The sequence below is a fragment of the Typopeltis vanoorti genome, chromosome 2, assembly GCF_054136105.1.
Source record: "Typopeltis vanoorti isolate ZY-2024b chromosome 2, IOZ_Tvanoo_1.0, whole genome shotgun sequence".
Taxonomy (NCBI): Eukaryota; Metazoa; Arthropoda; class Arachnida; order Uropygi; family Thelyphonidae; genus Typopeltis; species Typopeltis vanoorti.
In genome coordinates this window covers 29,927,595-29,941,535 of record NC_143550.1, presented here as the reverse complement: position 1 = coordinate 29,941,535, position 13,941 = coordinate 29,927,595, and the positions used below count along the sequence as shown (strand labels likewise).

The 13,941-nt window shown below is 36.0% G+C and overlaps 1 protein-coding gene across 3 annotated transcripts in view; it reads right to left on the bottom strand.

The window, feature by feature from the left end:
* The window catches only part of LOC150108902 (phosphoserine phosphatase-like), a 70,784-nt gene that overhangs the window by 16,285 nt on the left and 40,558 nt on the right, over positions 1 to 13,941 (bottom strand). For all 3 annotated transcript variants that reach the window (XM_090410834.1, XM_090410827.1, XM_090410833.1), the window contains exons 3-4: positions 8,583 to 8,717; positions 150 to 295 (exon numbers count right to left, since the gene is read on the bottom strand). In XM_090410834.1, the coding sequence (XP_090266960.1) occupies positions 150 to 295; positions 8,583 to 8,717 (281 nt within the window). The remainder of the gene's footprint in view (positions 1 to 149; positions 296 to 8,582; positions 8,718 to 13,941) is intronic.

Here is a 13,941-nt window from a genome sequence, read left to right as displayed (position 1 = left end):
GCATCAAAAAATTGAACTGCATTTCAGAAACTGTTTTTTTATATCAAATGTAACTGAACTACATAAAATCACACCAAATTCAGTGCAATTTATTATGCACACAAAGTAAAGTATAAAATAACTTTTAGCTATTATGTGTACAAACATACCTGAGAAATAGTATTTTAAGCGGTTTGCAAAAATGTTTTCAAGTGGGATATCAAGTTCTTCTGCCACTGGTTCAATAATAGTATCAAAACCTCCAGAGACTAGATATATAGGTATATTCTTATTGTGCAATGTAGAAATTAAATCTCTGTAAAGAATGATATATCTAATGAGAATACACCAAAAGCCATAGATAAATTTCAGTAATATTTATTTTATAATAAGTTTAATGTATAAAACAATCTAAATAATATACAGATACAAATGGGTAGAATACATGCAATTTTACACAGAGTTAGAGTATAGTACAATATTTGAAGTAATGTATTCATTCAAATTAATGATTTTTTTTTTTTTTCAAGTGCTGAAATTTTAGCTTTATCTTAGAATTATTAGTGTCATTATATAACCTTTGTATTAGTGTTCATGTCAAATATAAATTGCTGACATGCTAAACATTTTTATTATTTTATTTAATGTTGATCCCATACATGAAAGGTTAGTTAAGTCAGCATCCTTTCACATTTACCCATCCCTGGAGTTTGGAAAGGAGAAACGTGTTCACATTTGCTTTGAAGACCCGTGTGTTATAATCCTCAGGAAACACATAAGAGGAGAAACTTCTAGAATACAGCAAAAAGAATGCAAGAGGAAGAAGACAAAACTTGTTTTGTGAGTTTGAAGTTGCAAACCTGCCACATCCTTGAGACTGGCTAATTCACCTTCAGTTGAAAAGCCCAGGGAAAGTTCTCTGGCTTTATCAGGAATTCAAAACAAATCAAGAGGACAATTTTTTTTTCCACTGCAAGTGAAAAACATAAGCAAAAATTTTAATTCACATGTACATTGGTTATATCATTTAGTATAAAATAATCTATAACTTGCAAGATTGCAAAACTGTATGAGTGTCCTGAGGTGAATGTAGGTGGTAATATTTCTAAAATAGCTGTTGGTAAGATAGGCCACAAAACAATAGATAAAATGGGGAAAAAAAGTTTATTCTGTAGATTTGAAGTCAGATAGTAAACGCACATTAACCAGCTACTTATGCCCTGGCATTCTGAAATTATGTGGAGGAATAATGGTGGCCAGTTTAACAGAACACTACTTGTAAAAATACCTACAGAATAGGACTATATTATTATTATTTAGGCCTCCAAGGAGTCAAAAGACTCATCGCGGGAGGTCCTTCCTAGGAAACACAATTTTATCAAGACTCAACGTGGGAGGTCCCTCTTAGGAAACACAAAGTCTATCATACCACCCCTTAAACTCATTGACCGTTCTCGTTCTCACCACTCCATCAGGCAATGTATTCCATGGTTCAACCACCCTCCGTGCAAAGAAACCACTCCTCACCCTCTTGCTCACAGTTTCCTTTCGTAACTTCCAGGGATGACCCCTTGTCATCACTCCTTCCCGCTGGTCAACCAAGCGAAAGAACTCCCCAGTGTCAACCCTGTAACCACCTCTCAACAATTTAAAAGTCTCAATCATATCACCTCTCCTTCTATCCTCCAAACTCTGCAGTCCACATTCCCTCAGTTGATCCTCATAACTAACATTGTACAGTCCTGAAACTGTCTTTGTTATCCACCTCTGTACCCTTTCCACAGTTAATTTATCACCTTCCAATCCTGGGGACCAAATCTGAGAACAATAGTCTAAGTGTGGTCTGATCAGGGTCTTATACAATGGAATGATAACTATTTTATCTGTGCAGGTCAGCGTCCCTCTCATTATTGCAGCAATCCTTTGTGTTACCTTCACCACCATTGCAATAAGTCCCTTGAATTTCAGGTTTCTATCAATCATCAACTCCAGATCTCTTGAATCCCCTACTTCTTCCAGTATATCTCCTCCAATAGAGTATGCAGCATCCCATCGATATGTCCCAAACCTCAAGACCTTAAATTTTGCTGCATTAAACCGACACCCCCCATTCATTTGTCCATCTGTCTAGCTTATTCAAATTCTTTTGCATGACTACCACATCTGCACTAATAACCCTTCCCAGCTTCACTTCATCGGCAATCCACTGACAATGTCATTGATATAAAGGTTAAACAATATAGGTCCCAGTACTGAGCCCTGTGGGACACCACTTGTAACCCTCTGCCTCCTTGAAACAGCCCCACCATATACAACTCTCTGATACTTATCGGACAGTCAATTCTGAATCCAGTTGACCAATCTGACATCCAAACCCATGTGCTGCAACTTAAATATCAGCTTATCATGTGACACCCTGACATATGCCTTTGCTAAATCCAAGAAAATGGCAGTATATGCCTTTCCCTCATCTACTGCTCTTGTAACTTTATTATAAAAGGCTAGCATATTACTAAAACAAGAGTGTCCCCCTCACAAATCCATGGTGACTCTCACAGATAACATTACCCTCATCTGCCCAATGTTGTATACGGTCCCTAACTAATTTCTCCAAGATCTTAACAACTACAGATGACACAAACTGGCCTATAATTAGACACTTCCAGTCTGCTACCACCCTTATGCAATGGCACTATCTTACCTTCCTTCCATTCCCTGGGCACCTTTCCTGTAGCCAGACTTTCATTGAAAAACCAGGTCAATGGAGCTGTCAGTTCCATAGCACATTCTCTCAAAACTCGTGGTGAAATACCATCCAGTCCCACAGCTTTACTGACACCCAGAGTACTCAGTATTTGGAACATGTTCTTCTCCTGCACCTCTAAACCTGCCCTATCCCTCTAATATTAAAATTTACTTCTCCAGGATGAAATACACTAATAAAGTGTTTATTGAACAATTCCACTATGTCCTCTGCATCAGTCACTCTATTCTCATTTTTATCATACAATGTCATTCTTCCACAGTCATTTCTCCTCCTACTGGCCACATAGCTAAAAAATTCCCTAGGAGTTTCTTTGGATCTTAGGGCCAATCCTTTCTTATATTCCAGTTTCGCCTTTCTTACCATACTAGTCACTCTCCTGGCCTGTGTCTTATATTCTTCATGCATCTTTACCTGTCTCCTTATCTCTCTTCCATAGCCTCTTTTTTCACATGCAGCTCCTGTTTAATATTGTTTGTCATCCACTTTACACCAAACTGTATCCTCTTCTTCACTTGTGGAATACAGCTTACTATTGCTGCTAACAAATATTCCTTCACAATTTCCCAAGCACTAATGATATCCTGGCCTTCCAATTCCTCCCTCCATGAAACTTCCCCAAGTTGATGTCTAAGACTATTGTAATCACCTGCCTTATAATTTCACATATATTTCCGTCTCTTTGATACTCCTGAATGTCCATTCATCTTCCAAGTCAAAACCACAATGTCACTCTCTCCAACTGGTGGGATAGATGTCATCTCACTTATTATCAGCTCTTCTGATGCTATGATCAAATCCAAAACTCTTGAACCTCTTGTTCCCCCTATTACATGTTGCCTAAGATATTTGTCCCTCAAGAATTCTAGAAATCCCATTCCCTTATTGCTACATGCATCTTCCTCTCCCCAGTTTATACTGCTGTAGTTAAAATCTCCCATAACAATCATTCTTCTTGCACTTGCCAAGCTCAACTGTCTAAACATCTCCTGGTCCCCACCCTCTGTGCTCCTTAGTTTGTAGCAACATCCCACTAAATATCCGATCTTGCCTATCTCTACCCCTATGCTTTCAAAATCATTAGTGTCACTACCTTCCAAAGCCTCCATTATGACGACTTATGTCCACTCTTAGAGGACATAAGTCGTCACTTATCATAAGCAGTACTCCACCACCACGCTTTTCCTTTCTATCCTGCAGAAAAATGCTGTACCCTGCTACTTCTATTGCTGTTATTATATAATCTTCTGTCAACCACATCTCAGTGATTCCAATAATCTTTGGCCAAGCTAATGCTATCAGCACCACCAATTCCTCTTCTTTATTCCGGATACTCCTGGCATTAGTATAAAGCATAAAAATGCCACTATTTCTATACCCAGCATTATCCCCTCTAGACTCCACTGGGCTCAGCGCTACCTGATGCTGTCCCCTCTTCTACCAAGTACCTTTTCCCACAAGAGGCCACCCCTGCTACCATCCACTTGGGCATTCTAGTTTCCCTGCATTGACACACTGACTCGTTCAGAACAGCAATCTCTCCAGATGCCTACATCCTTCCTCATTCAAATGCAAGCGGTCTCTCGCATACAATTCCTCTCTGTCCTCAAATGCTGTCCAAGTATCCACATATTCCAATCCTCTCTTCTGACACATTCTAGCTATTATGTTATTCAATATGACTGCTCTTCTGCTCAGCTCATCACAATCATACCTAGGCAACAAGCACACTATCTTTCCTCTCTGCGTCTTCTTTCGTACTACCTCAAGCAAGAATCTCACATCTCTCGCTGCCCAATTTACATTACCTCTCAAGTCATTTGTTCCTCTCATCACAATCATCTCATCCACCCTTTCACCCCTCTTAATTGCCATAGCCACACTTTCAATTGTTCCTCCAGGCAAACGCTCCTCACGCATCCTATCTTGCACAACACTAATCATTGAGTCACCATACATTACACCTCTCACCATTCCCTCTCTCCTCTTCTATTATTCCCATACCTCTCTCTCATTCCCTCTCTTCCACTTATCCTATTCTCTCCTCTTCTATCATTCACATAACTCTCTCTCATTCCCCTCTCTTCTACTGTTCCCAGTATATCTGTGAGAAAGTGACTGATCTCAGAGAGGAGCCACCAGGAATCCAGACTGCCCTCTTCTGAATAGTATTGAGCATTTTAGAAAGGTTTTAATGTACTACTCAAATACGGCAATAATTGCAGGTTGAGAGGATTTGGAATGAACAGACAAAAAGTAGTGTTTTAAGTGAAAAAGGTTTTTTTGGAGGCTGAAGAGGCTAAGGATGCAAAGTATTTCTTCTAAGAAACACTACAGACAAATCTAATCTTGCTTAATGATCTGGGTTATTAGAAAAAAAAGGTATGGTTAAACTGAAGCAAAGTTCTTATGAGAAATAAAAGGTCTGTATTTTGATTGTACTGAATTTCACAAGTGATCCTACCCCACTAAAGAATGGCAAGGAGATCAAGATTATATCTTGAAAATCTGAACTGTACAGTTTGCTGAAGTTATGGATAGAATTTATTGCTGAGAGAAAGCTGTTCATATAAAGAAGGAAGATAATGAATGAAAGCAAAGTCCTGAGGAACTCTGGTATCAGTAGGAAAACCAAGGAAAGGGTGCCACCTGCCATTGCAATGGTCATTCATAAAGTGTAATGGCAGGTGGCACCCTTTTCTGCCGTTTCATAATGTGTAACGGCAGGAAAGGGTACCACCTGCCGTTACACATTATGAATGACCATTGCAAAAGTAGAAGGTAGACCATAAGATGGTAATTAGCCAATTGCAAGCCTCTGCATGAAATCCAATCAAATGCCATGAAAGTATACAGCTACCACTTCAATTTCTCTTCACTTTTCCATGGCTTGTGCCCAACCATGGAGTGAAGTGGTGACAAATTGAAGATGCACTATAGATCAAGAATGTCAGAATCCAAATTGATGGTCACTAATTAAATAACCAAGGGCAATGGAATATTTAATGTGTCATGATGTCAATACCACAGCATTTCATATGAACATAAGACTGTATCGAGATTAAAGGTAACAACAGTCCTTGGTCGAGAAGACCACAATACATTAAAATTCCATATTTCAAAAGCCTTCACATTTAACCTTCAAACAAGGGAGCCACTAACCCTGTCTCATATACCCAACATAAGTATAGTCAACTCTATAGCAAACACAATTATAACAAACTGACTTGCTATAACAATACTAAAAATGCTGAACACAGTTCCACATGCACAATGATGTGCAAAAAATTGCTACAGTCAACCATCCATCGCTTCATTATAATCTCTCTCCAAATGCATTATTGTGCATAGCAGGGTTGCATCTCTTTGTCATATTAACACATGACTGAGCATGCATCCATGACTGCAAACTAGTGGCTGTTTTATTAACTGTCAACTATGACAATGTCATATATTCCTACTGCGGGCAAAAATTTTGAAGACATTATTTCCAAAATCTATACATAAGAGGGGGCTACAGTAAATGCAATTCATTATCATAGCATTAATTAGGTATATACAAAGCCTAGTTACACATCCTTGTTCATAATAGATTTACATGTCCTTGAACAACATGTTAAAGAGGAATATGACAATAATGTATATAATGTAAAAATTCTCATCCCACATAAGCCACTAATACATAATACAGTAGATGGTGCTTATTTTGATCACTTTGGGACAGCCACTATTTGATAACAATAAACGGCTGATAACATTAAGCAAAGAATATAAAAAATTGCATAATTTATTTTTAAAACTTATCTAGTGTTGTCTGCCGTGTCTTCGAATATAGTGGTTCATAAATAAATTGCTCATACTCATGATGCCTTTCAAAGTTTGTTGCTCTATGTTGCACACTATGATGAAGTATTCATAGAGCTTCTTGCAACTGGGCAGTGGTTGGAGGAGCTTCTAAAATTTGTTCTTCTATACTGTATTAGGCTCACTTTCTTCTATTAGTTTAAAGTTCTCATCGGAAGCAGCTTGACATATTTCCGAACACTGTCATTGAAGCCACCACTTCAATGTTGTTATCAACATCCAACAAATTTTCAAATTCTTCTTTTGAAATTCTGTCTGAGGTTTTATCAAAAATTTCATTTGTAAGATATTCAAATTCTTCGGAAGAAGGAGTTTCAGAGTTTGTCTTAAAAAATCCACCTTTTTGGAAGTAGTTTTCGTCAGTCTTCTCTGAGACTTGCTTCCATGACATTGCTATCAAATGCAATGCATCAAGAAGGGAAATCTTTTTTAAATTGCACTTGCATCAGATTGGTCTTTTATATAATCAAGTTCAGCTATAATTCTTGCACAAACTTCCCTATGATAATAAGATTTAAAAGCTCGTATGATGCATTGGTCACATTGTTGAATTAATGATGTAGTGTTCGAAGGCAAGAAAATTACTTTGATGTTCTTTAACAATAAATTGTTTGTGTGTGTGCAGTGCAGTTGTCTACTAACAAGACAATTTTTCGCTTTAATTTAAGATCCCATTTAACTAACCAATTGTTAAAAATGTCATTAGTCATCCAAGTATTTGCACTAGAACAGTAGTCAACAAGCAAACTTTTGACACCTTTAAAACACTGAGGATTTTTACTTGACCAATCACTAGAAGCTATCGTTTCTCACCTTTCATATTAGTACAACAAAGAACTATCACTAGCTCTTTTGAAAATTTAAATCCTTTAGTACTTTCATTTTTAAAGAAATAAGTATGCTCAGGCACTGCACAAAAATAGAGTCCTGTTTCATCTGCATTGTAAATATCCTCGGAAGAATATTCAGCAATAATTTTGGCCACTCGGTCTTAATCCACACATCAGCTGATAAAAAATCAGCACTTTTTTCTTCACCATGAATATGCTTGTACACAATATTCTCTCGCTTTTTCCACCTGTTAAACCATCCATCAGTTGTGAAATTTTCTTTGCCCATTATTTTTGCAAGTTCTTCTTCATTTTGATGCATCAAAAGCCCATTAATCAAAGCATTCTTTTCACAAACATTACTATACCAAATTTTTAATGCTGATTCAACTTGAGTATCCTTACCAGATCGGGCTCTCTTCTGATCCATGTTCTCATTAGTAAGAGCTGAAGTTTCAATGTTTGAACTGTTTTTTAAAATCTTACACAAGAGTGGCTGTGAAATTTTTAAATGTACAGCTGCACTACACCGACTCATTTTGGGCACCTTATAGCACTCCAAAATTCTTTACTTTTCTTGAAAAGATAAATCTTTTTATATTTTTTACTTGCTCCTGCAATAATGCTAAGGAATATTTTAACGAGCACTTAAAGTCAAATTCAATTACTGAAAGAGAGCATGAAAATAAATTAAAAAAATCACAATTAGACTATATTTATACCCCCCCCCTTGCAATTGCCTAGAAGATTTAAGATTTACGAAAGATTAAGATTATCCACCTGCATTGGCCTGGAAGATGCAAGATTTAAGGAAGAATAAGATTAAAGGAAAATTAACAAAAAAAGTCAGATTTCAAATGTTCTTTGTCAAATTTTCTCCTGATTAACCCTTATTTCTTAGAATTCTGAGATGCAAAAGGCTAAACATTTGAGGATTTTGATAACAATAACTGGAACTTTGATTATAATAGACAGATTATTTTAAATTCATTTTAAATGATGTGTTTTGGGACCAACTGATTATGATAACAACAGACGATTGATAATATTATCTATGATCACAATAAGTGGATTCTACTGTATTCCCAAATATTAAAAATAACATTTTAAGACTATCACAAATACATAATAGCAACCTAAAATACCTGATTCCAGGAGTAAGGCGAGGTTTGTGAAAGCGAAGATAATCCTGCATCATTGCTACAGATGGTTGAATAAGTTCAAGACGCTGGGCTAAGGCTTCCCTGAATGTTGTTCCTCCTCTCATAGCTTGTTGTGTTCTGGTAAAATTAAAATATACTATGAACACATACACAAATACTATTAAAAATAAAAGATATTTTAGCTTATTTTTCATTATAACTGTAATGATACGAGTGTTTGAAATTAATTTTAAAATACAAAAATCCATATCAAATAAGAGTCCATGTTACCAACTGTTTATTACTGTTAAAGATGAAAGTCGGTAGCAAAACTGTCCTATGGCTGGGGAAAAAAAAAAAAAAAAAAAAAAAAAAAAAGCTAGGCTCAAATGCTATCGAGGAACTAAAAGGACATTTACAAAGGTTTTAAGTGAAGCGAGTTAACTGGCCTCATATGGGAGTGGTGGGTTTTTATCTCCTGGAAACAGGTATAGCCACTTACATCAAGTATCCTCTAAAGCATGATTAAATAAAAATAAAAAAAATGTTATTTCCAAATGCTGAAGATATAACAAAAAAACTTCTGCACCATTAGAATTTAATTTATTATTATTAACCTCAGATCTCCACAGAGTCAGACTCACATAACTCAACATACCATACTTTAAATACATTCACAACACACACTGTGCTCTCTATATATATGGGAAAAAAGAAAAAGAAAAAAAAAAAAAAAACTGCTTAATCTCTGCATTCATCCATTTCACACCTATCTTGTTTAACCTTGTGACTTTTGTAATAAATATAGACATTATTACATATTATTACATAAAGTGAGGAAGTTTCACTTTTTAATTACAACTGATGTGCAGGTATTTCTCTATGTTTGCAATTTTTATATGTTAGACCCTAAATGAATGATTTCTTTCCAAGAATCCTTCATTTAGGACAGAGGTCGCCAAACTTATTTGACCGTCGACCCCTTCAAGAGTTTCTTGACTTTTTATCGACCCCCTCTATTTTACTATTACGTAATTATAATAGGACAAGCAAAAAAGACGCTTATGTGAGTTTTTACATTGTTTATTTTATAGTTGCAGTGTTTATTGTATGTATAATATAGTATATAATATATACTATATATTATTATATTGGCTTAACGTCAAAGGGATACGTTTTTGTTTCTGACGTCCTTCTTAACATTACAAATTTCATAGGAGGGATAAATAATATAGAAAATATAAAATTTAATGTAGATAAAAAATAACAATAATACAATCTTCCTTATATATATGAAAATAAGACTTTTATTAACTTTGTATACAATTTACTAACGTTGTCAATGTGAAGATTGTGCTTCATGACTCTTGACAAGATTAGCAATGTTTGGTTCAAAATTGGTAAGTTTCAGCCTTAAATCGCCATGGAATTCTATATCTAGCTTATTTCTTTGTTTTGTTAAAATGGAATTAACATGGCCGAAACCAGATTCAACCATGTACGAGCTGGGAAATGCAAGCAAAAAGGGGAGTACCACTTCAGAAAGTTTTGGATATTTTTCTACAACATTTATATTCGTCCAAAAGTAACTTCAAGTCCTATTTTTAAAAAGCGTCTTAGCTTCAAGATCAACTGATAATTCAATAAGTTCATCTTGTAAGTTACATTCGATATTTTTAATATCTGCAGAAAATGGCGTGATAACCCAATCTGGAATGTGCATGTTTTCAAAATCTGCAAAGCGCACTTTAAAATCATCGCTCAAATTTTGAAGATGTTTTGTGTATATTTTTAAGTCTTCATCTTTTACTTCCAATTGCCGTAGATTCGAAGAGTACTGAAAATCTTTTCGTAACAATGATGATTTAAATAAGGCTAATTTAGCTTGGAAGCCTAAAAGAAGCGTCCAAGCTTGAATAATCATGACATCTTTACCTTGTAGACGGATCTGTACATCATTAAATTTTGAAAATAAGTCTGCCAAGTAGAAAATATGATTCTTATTTCTCTTCGGTTCATCACTCAAAAACAAATTAACATCTGTAAGAAACCATAGGGTTGAGCCGAACAATTCAACGAATCTTTGTAGACTTGCAGCACTAGACAACCATCTTACTTCAGTATGCAAGATTAATTGGTTTGATACTTCTTCATTTTTTTCACAAAGTTTGGCAAACAGTCGCAATTTAAGAGGATGAGCTCTTATTTGATTAATAGATTTAATACACACTCTTAGAGTATCATGCAGTTTGTAACTGAGAGTTTTTGCCACCAAATGGTTTTGGTGTAACACACAGTGAATAGTACGTACACTTTGAACTTTTTCTAACAGAAAGACAGCGAAACCTCAATAACGGCCCACCATTGCAGGTGCACCATTTGTGGCTACTGCTGTTATATTAGTAAATGGAATATCATACTTATTTAAATATTCCTCCAATCGCTGAAAAATTGTCAACCCCGTTCCATTACTTTCAAGATATTTTGCAAATAAAAATTCGCCAATAATTTGATGTTTGGTTTTACTATAATATCTTACATAAGCCATAAGAATAGAAGAACTATCGAATGTAGATTCATCAAGTTGAATGGAGAACTTACTATTTTTGAGTTCTGATACTACAGTTTTTTCTACATCTTCAGCCATTGCACCAATACGTCTTTTCACGGTATTCGCACTCAAGGGTAAGCGTTTTAAAACAGGGCCAGAATCTTTTTTCATTATGGTTTCAATTACTTCTTTGATTGCAGGTATAACAATGTCCTCAGCAATTGTATATGGTTTTCCTTTTTTTGCTATATTAAAAGAAATATTGTAGGAGGCTGTTAATCCTTGTTTATCGTCAGGTGCTTTCATAAATGATTTTATAGTTGGTCGATGTGTGTATTTATCTTTCAGTTCTTTAAAAAAGTCAAGATCTTTCTTATCGGGATGGAGTCTTTAAAGATGATCTTTCATTTTTGCTGGTTTCATTGCATCGTTACTAAAAGTTTTTTCACAAAAAAGACACATAGGACTCGTTTCGTTTTTTAATGAAGCAATAAACCCAAGTTTCAAATATTCTAACGAATATTGTCTGCATTTCTTTTTAGAATCTAAAGCTGCCATTGTGGTTACTGCGGTTGTAACAAAATAATTAAAATTGAAGTCACTGAGCAAAAGTAATAAGTATAAATAATATACCTACTCATGTATTTCAAAAATGAGACTAGGATCGAATACATGTAAGTATAAGTAAATAGCAACCGCGCACATGTTGCAATCTCGGCGGGAACCTCGGACATTGGTTTATTGGTAAATACGTCATTTTGGCCTACTTGATTGGCTTCCGTAACTATTTTCATGACCTTACTCCATCTTCCAGGTCCTATTCATATCACTTTTCCCACGATTCACTTTTAATTGTGTTGTCATTCAAGATGGAGGTAATCCAAGTTAACCGAATTAAATATTACCCATACAATGATGTCTTATAATTTTCTATCGACCACAAAAAATGTTATATCAACCCCTGGGAGTCGATATCGACCCCATTGGCAACCACTGATTTAGGATCTAACAACGTCTTTGCAGAAGAATCAATAGAGATCCCAGACATTTCCTCCTGACATCACACATACCTTCCATCATTGTCATCATCATCAAATTCCTTACATGTACCCTCAAGGGGCGTACAGGATATGATAGTACTACGTGAAAAATTTACATCATTACTAACTTCCTATCTACAATTTTCCTTCAAACAGTCTTGACAGTCTGTTACTTGTCAAAACTCCAACATTATCAGATCTTATATTTCTATCGTCTAAGGCACTTTGTACCGTATCAATCCACCTATATCTTGGTCTTCCTCTGGGTCATTTTCCTGCCAACCTGGCAGAGAACACTTGTTTTGCTAAGCTTTCCTCGCCCATTCTGTTTAAGTGACCATACCACCTGAGATTAGCTCCGCTAACGCATTCCTGGATGCTGACAATGTCAAGTTCTTTCCTAATATCCTCATTTTTAATATGATATTGCCATTGATGCCATCTGTTCACGCCTCTAATCTTTCTCAGGACTCTAATATCTGCGGTCTCTAGTCTTTGGTCAAATGTTTTACTTGTGACCCAGCTCTCAGATCCATAAGTTAAAACTGATTTGAACACTGTCTTGTATACAGATAATTTAGTATTCTGACTAATTTCTCTCTTATTCCATATGAATTTATTCAATTGACTGCCTACCATACCAGCTTTATTGATTCTGCTATCTATTTCCATATTTAATTTTCCAAATTAAATATGGAAATAGATAGGTGGTGGCGCTAGTGTCCTTGGTAAATGTGGCGGTTGAGTTTAGCTAGTCTAGAAAACGTGTTTTTAAAGTTAAATATAGTGTGGCTTTTTGTCACAAATTGTGCTGCAATTGTGCATCGGTTAGAAACAAGTGTCCTTCAGTGATATTATTGTTTAGAACTGTGTTGTATATATTGTGTTTTCACTGCCGTTTGTTTCACTATATCAACGTGTAAAGATGGCGTCCAACAAGAAACGTACGTCAGCGGCGTGCAGGACTTCTACTACTACACGAAAGGCTGGCTCAGCGTTAGATTTTTCACAATGGATGCGTTGCGGAAACTGCTACATGTATGCACCGAAAAATGTGAAGGATCTGTGGTCGGTCTGGCAAAATGAGAAGAACGAAAATGTCGATGTATGTGAGAAGTGTCGGGATAGGCTGGAGCGTTTAGGAATGGAAGCTGACATCGGGACCGTAGCGGAAGAACTTCGGCGGGAGTTTATGAAAATGAAAAATGACCTTCATCTTCTTCATGAGGAAGTGGAAGTGATCAGTAAGGAGATACTGGAAGTTAAAGCTGAGTTTAATGTGTTAAACAGAGAAATTAGGACTATAGAGATTACTTTAGCTGAAGTAACTAGAACAGGATTACATATGGGTGAGTCTTTGGTGAATGATTCAGTAATAAATAGTATGGGAGTGATTGGGAGTCAACATAATAAAACCACAAGTGGCCTAGAAGAAATGAGATGTAGTGAGAGTGGGGGGGTAATAGAGAGTTGAGTAATGAAGCTGGGAGAGTCATGCTGAATAGTGTAGAGAATGAGTCCATGAGTGTGGACTTGAATGAAGTTAAGAGTGGTAAAATATATGGTGATTCTATGATTAAGGGTATGGAGAGTGGTATGCATGAGGAGTGCTTGGCTGATGGGACAATAGAAAGAGTGGCTTTAGCAATAAAGAGAGGGCATGAAGCAGACAAGATGATAGTTATGGTGGGTACGAATGACCTGAGAGGTAGTATAAATCGGGTAGGAAAAGATTTAAGAACATTATTAGATATTGTGAAGAGGAAAAGTG